This window comes from Plasmopara halstedii (genome assembly GCF_900000015.1).
Source record: "Plasmopara halstedii genome assembly, contig: Scaffold_1343, whole genome shotgun sequence".
Classification (NCBI taxonomy): Eukaryota; Oomycota; class Peronosporomycetes; order Peronosporales; family Peronosporaceae; genus Plasmopara; species Plasmopara halstedii.
This window is the reverse complement of record NW_020188258.1, coordinates 1,031,831-1,037,874: the sequence shown is the minus strand read 5'-3', so window position 1 is coordinate 1,037,874 and position 6,044 is coordinate 1,031,831. Positions and strand designations below refer to the sequence as shown.

The 6,044-nt window shown below is 45.9% G+C and overlaps 3 protein-coding genes across 3 annotated transcripts; 2 read left to right on the top strand and 1 right to left on the bottom strand.

The window, feature by feature from the left end:
* On the bottom strand, positions 1 to 295 carry PHALS_14549 (uncharacterized protein; the record flags this gene model as incomplete). The annotated part of the gene is made up of 1 exon (XM_024731054.1): positions 1 to 295. A coding segment is annotated over one exon (295 nt), but the record flags the coding sequence as incomplete, so codon positions are not given.
* Positions 296 to 775: 480 nt separating this feature from the next.
* On the top strand, positions 776 to 1,893 carry PHALS_01228 (nudix hydrolase; the record flags this gene model as incomplete). Its single annotated transcript, XM_024731053.1, has 4 exons — positions 776 to 877; positions 937 to 1,199; positions 1,270 to 1,340; positions 1,394 to 1,893. 4 exons carry the CDS (start codon positions 776 to 778, stop codon positions 1,891 to 1,893), a joined length of 936 nt encoding a protein of 311 aa, XP_024581269.1.
* A 56-nt stretch (positions 1,894 to 1,949) lies between these two features.
* On the top strand, positions 1,950 to 5,333 carry PHALS_01227 (cmgc mapk protein kinase; the record flags this gene model as incomplete). Its single annotated transcript, XM_024731052.1, has 1 exon — positions 1,950 to 5,333. The coding sequence occupies one exon, from the start codon at positions 1,950 to 1,952 to the stop codon at positions 5,331 to 5,333; it is 3,384 nt and encodes a 1,127-aa protein (XP_024581268.1).
* Between the last annotated feature and the right edge of the window lie 711 nt (positions 5,334 to 6,044).

Here is a 6,044-nt window from a genome sequence, read left to right as displayed (position 1 = left end):
TTGCAGCAGTGGAGGCAGCTACAGTGGCCTTCTCCTTGCCAACAACGGCAGCTGATGACGCCACTTGGAACGCCTGTGATGTCTTGACCTTCTCACGTCCTACAGTGGCAGCGACTGTGGCGCTTTGAAATGTTGTTGAGCTCATGACCTTGTCACGACCGATAGCGGCTGCCCCCGACGCAGCAGCAAGGGCCTGTGAACCTTTCTCCTTGCCAATCTCAGCGGCTGCTGCACCGGCAAAGTACAATGTGTTGCCAGCACGGGTTGCCATGCTTTTAAGGCTGTTCAAGTCCATCTGAGACTCAATCGACGAGTGCAAGTTCGATTCTGAACTGGGTAAGTTTGCAGATATTTGGACGGGACTTTACCTCTTCGCTTCTATAAGGATATGAAAAGAAGAAGGTAGTTTGATTCTATGTACAGTAGTAATGAGATGATGCGACGCAGGGTATCAGGTTTTGCAAGGGTAATCGTAATTACTGTCCAAAAAAACGTGCAGCATGTTCGTTGCTTTGTGCATGTATATTGTCAAAACTTGTAGCAAAAAGTTAAGAGTACGGAATTAGCGTGCTCAGGTGTTGATTAGTAGTTTTGTAGAGACGGAAGAGGACATTGTCTCGTGATTGTGCTCAGTGGTGCTTGTCAACCACCTCAAAGTAAAGAAGTAATCTAGCGATTACGCTTGTAAAAATTGAAGTTGTCGTGTTTTCATATTTTCAGCCCTAGCCACGATTACTCTATCATACACAACTTTCCCCTAAGTTAACCCATCAAGATGCGAAGGTTTGTGGAGCAGAGCGTCATCACGTCTCTCGTGCCGAGACTCAAGCGCAGCTTGATCAAAGAACCACCTTTGCGCCATAATGCACCCTTTGTGGTGCGTAAATATAATTTGTGTGCCACTTCTTATGAAGCTGATGATGAGCCTATACGTAGCGCGCGAGCGTGGCCGCTGTATTTCGATGGAAAGAAACAGAGCAACAGTCGCTCGAATTGCTATTTGTACGTCGTAGCGTAAATAAAAACGATATTTGGAGCGGTCAGATCGCATTTCCAGGCGGACGACGACAAAAGAAGACACAAATGGACTTGAAATTGCCAGATAGCGTCTCAGATGAGAGGACAGACGACTGGGAGTCGCTTCGTGAGACGGCACAGCGCGAGACTTTTGAGGAAGTTGGACTGGATTTGACGACAAAGTATGTTGTTGCAATGATTTATTATTTGTGGTTTTTATGTGCCATTGACTTGCTGATCCTCATACATAAGGCACGTGCACTGGATCGGTAACTTGTCACCGATTGAATCGCAACTAATACCGTTAAGTGTCAGCACGCAAGGTGGGAAAGTGGCTATATCACAACTATCAATAGCTCTCAATCTGCTCTATTAGTCTACTTTATTGATACAGCAGCTGACGAACACAATTACAAGCCAAAAGTGCAGACATCGGAGATTGCCGACGTCTTTTGGGTTGATGTGCAAGAGTTGTACAACCCTCAGCGGTATAATGTACTCTCGTACCCAATAGAAGACGCTCTACTCTCTCTTCGCCTACATCCGCGGGTTCTAGCTATGATCAAGAAAGTTCTCGGTAACATGTTGTTCGACTGTATCTATTTGCCACGACCAAATCGTTCACCACCTGATGAAGAGTGTCTTCCTCGAGATATGCACGATTTCGTGCTGTGGGGATTAACACTACGCGCTGTGGTGATGATCTGTGCTGCTGCGGACGCCCCTCTCCCCATACGTTTAAAACCACGTCATTTTGACTCAAAGCTCATTGGAGACGTTGTGCTGTATTGTCTGCAGTATTCAGACAAGATCATTGCAGGCACAGCTACTCTCTCAATTCTTTTTATGTTCGGTCTCGTGTACAGCAACTTGTAAGACATGGCTACATTTGAAACATTCAGTAAACTCTTGCGACATAGAACGTCAGTAAAATGAGAAAAGTTAGTGACCTCAAGAATAAATCACTCTCGAAACTGGTGTACAAGTTTACGTTGGTGACGCACTTGGCGAGCTCGATGGAGACTTCTGCTGCATCTCTGCTCAAATGGGAGACTTCATTCGCTTCATCAGGCGCTAGTTCGACTCCTCCACCTCCTCCTGCTTCAATTCCACCACACTTAGACCCTCAGCAGCCTCGCGAACGTCGCCATAAACGCGCGCTGACTTCGTCCTCATCACTCTCGGACACTGTGAGCGCCAATCTGCTGATGCAACTTATTCCAATTCATTGGGATGGACCTGCACTCAAGAAAGGTGACTGGCTACCGCGATGGGATGACGTGTACTTGAGTCTAGATGGCGTGACGTTACGTGTGTTTGAGTCTAGGACACGCTATATAGATGTGCTGGAGATGGAGTTGCAGGAAGGCAATAGTATTGACAAAAGGCATAAATATACAGTTGCAGGTGTAGATAAGGAAAATGTTGGGCGTCCACATGGTTTGTACGTCAAAACGAAGGAAAAGACTAAGCTTTTGCACCTTGCAGTAGCATCGGAGTTGGAGCGAGTGTTGTGGATTCATTTGCTTGGAGCTGTAGTGGATCAAGTACAAAAAGTTTTGCCAAAAGCTCAACGAAGACTCAAAGCAGCGGAGTTGAAGATTAACAATATTTCACCTAGAAAGACAATAGCTGGCGGTTTAGTATCTTCATCAAGAAAGTTGAGATCACAGCCACTGACATTATTGGGAACGGCTGTGAATGTAGAGCTTAGTATATTTTACGAGACGTGGGGACGTATTCAAGCACGACGAGGCAACTTTGCGCTGCTAATGCCAAGTTTTCACCCTAATGTTACGCTGACATCAAATTATCCTCCTAGCGTTCCGATTGCAGGTGAGTATCACGGACTTAGTGGAGTGCTCGCTTTTTTTTCTAAGTTTCATAGCTCCATGGATGTGTCCAACTATGAGGTAGAACATGTGGCAAGAAGAGGAGATTTAGCGGTTGTGTCTGGTCGAGAAACGATACGAAATGCTGAGAGTGGAAGAAGGTTTCGACATTTGTGGAAACACGAATTGCGATTCGAAGCGGATGGAAGAATCAGTCATATCAATATACTAGCAGATAAAACGGCAGCTGCTGTCGCTTTTGCCGATGGTGGAGGAAGTGGTACAAGCCCAGGAATTAGAGATTCTGTAAGAACAACTTTGGCTGCTCTCCCTCGCGAGCGCGAACGGCAGACCAACACGTGTCCACCTGGTGAAATTCGTGTGGTTTGTATTGCTGGTGAGCAACTTAAAAGACGAAAGCCCACGACAAGTGGAGGTAATGGCTACAGAATAGTCATTGGACTGAACGAGTTTCCACACCTTACAATGAAAGCCCCAGGATCAAAAAATAATAGCGGAAGCGCGAGCAGCAGAGACGTCACAACGACGAGCACGGATGGATTGAATCGTGTTGGCTCGCGAAAGTCGTACTCGACACGCGTTGTAAAATGCGTTGGAGGTAAAGGCCCATTTTGGGCCGAGACGTTGCATCTCGAGTTTTCTGGGGCTGTTCCGGGCTCAATTGCGAGCTTATGCATTGATGTGTGGAGTCTTGGAGTTATTGGTGATGAGTTAATTGGCTGTGCTAAAGTCAATTTGGCTGACTATTTAGGCTCCTCGGAAGGTACAGAAGAGCATATTGCGACAGTTGCTGTGCCAAAGTGGTTTGATCTTTTTCGAGCAGAAGTTTTCGAAAAAGGAAGCCGAAGTGGTGATCGTGAAAGTTGTGGGCGGGTGGAGCTTAGTATCAGCTTCTCTCCGTTTACAGAGGAAGATGATTCAATGGGCGAGGAGTACGACGTGAATATGAGTGATGACGGAGATCGATCTGTCAATTCTACAGATGGAAGTACCTCGGCTCAAGGTTTGCAAACACCACGACATCGCAAGAGTTTTGATCGATTGCAGGAGCTGCACAAGGAAACGAGTCAGAATCGGCGGGGTGTGGAGCGGTATTCTTTCACAGCAAGTGATGCTTCAGGTGGTCTAGAGCTTAATGAAGCCGATTTGTCAGAGAAGCAGGACAAGCATTCGTCTTCAGAAGAAGAAGAGATGTATACTTTCACAGTTGCGTCCACCAAGTTTCGCGTTTACAAAAGGTACCAGTTAATTCGTGCCATTGGACACGGGGCTTATGGAGTAGTCATTGCCGCAAGCGACCAAGTCACTGGAAATTCAGTAGCAATCAAAAATATCCCTCGTACTTTTGACGACCTTGTCGATGCAAAGCGGATTGTGCGTGAGATTCGGCTCATGAGACATTTGGTCCATCCACATGTTGTCTCCGTTTTAGACGTCGTGCGCCCTCCTTTGCTTGCCACGTTTGAAGACACATACATTGTGACTGACCTCATGGAGACTGATTTACATCGCGTAATTAACTCTCCAGAGGCACTTTCTAGCGATCACATTGCTTATATCACGTACCAGTTGCTATGTGGACTACGCTACGTTCACTCAGCTCATATAATTCATCGTGATGTGAAGCCATCAAATGTGCTGATAAATCGTGATTGTCTTGTCAAGCTTTGCGATTTTGGACTTGCACGAGGAATTGACATGCACCCTGTCACTCCTAATAGTATCGACGGGACTAGGACGCCAAGTAGTCAAGATGGAGAACCTGCAATTGACGAAGCACTGACAGAATACGTCGTGACTCGCTGGTATCGAGCGCCAGAGCTTCTGCTTGCTAGTCGGTACTCTACTTCGATTGATCTTTGGGCAGTTGGGTGTATTCTGGCTGAAATGTTTACACGTAAAGCGCTGTTTCCAGGGCATGATCATGTGCATCAACTTCATTTAATCTTACAACTCGTGGGAAGTCCGTCAGCTGAGGATGGCATGGAGTTTATCACGAATATTAAGGCCAAACGGTGGATGGCGCGTCAGCAGCAGCAGGAGGCCAAGCCTTTGAACACAGTGTGCCCAAATGCTCCAACGGAGGCCTTGGACCTCATGACGAAATTGCTGCAGTTTGACCCTCGTAAGCGAATCTCAGTTGACGATGCCATTGCTCATCCATTCCTCGCATCGTGTCGTGTGGATGGAGCTGACATGGGCTCGGAACGGCTGGCTGAGAGTGCATTTGACTTTTCATTTGAGCGAGAGAACAAGGGCAATTTGGACAAGGACACACTACGACGTCTCATTTTTGAAGACGTGTGCCATTTTCACCCAGAAGCCACCGCTGAATTGGCGCAATTTAAACTAGAACAGGAGCGAATGAAGCGACTAGAGGAAGAAAAATGGAGAAAGGAAGAAGAAGTCCAGTCTCAGGTCAAAGCTAGAGCGACAGGAAATAGCTGGGCAGTCAGTGTGTAAGTCATAAGATCATTAGGAGGGTAGATAGAAGAAATTGAAAAATTAAGCTGACTCAGGCTACTTAAGTGTTGAAGGCTCGGTAGGGCCCGATAGACATATTCTGGTTTGGATCGTGCTATCAAGGATTCGATAACATACAAGGTGGACATTTCGTCTCTACCCAAATCTGTAAGGAATTGTTACGTACGGTTAGATGGTGTTTGTGCGCATGACACTTGGACTTTGGTGCAATTGTGAGGTGGTACTGTATTTCGTAATGGTCCGTAACACAATTCCTATATCTAAATACAAAACTTTTATATTAGACATTTTGATTGATTAAGTGCGAAAATCTTTACCAGCATTCAGTATGAAAAAGAGAGTGGTCCAACTGTTGATACCTTAGGTGCAGGCGGTTCTCCTGAGAAGTGGTGACCTGAGGTGTCAGCAACAACTCAAGGAGCGACGTTGGAGGTCTCGTTTTGCTCTTCTATAACTGAAGGCTCGCACTGTAACGAGGGTACACGTACCCTGGTAACAGGTGTGTGTGTCACACAAGATGTGCTTGGTGTGACCACACCAAAACAAGATACGGTACAAGGATAGGTAGCCAGTAGTTATGCATGTAATTAGATTTTACGCTATATGTAGTATATTTAGGAAAATCTAAACTTTCAAAATTAGGATAATAAATAAATAAAAATCAGTTTTGGATTTTAAAGGGAAGAACTA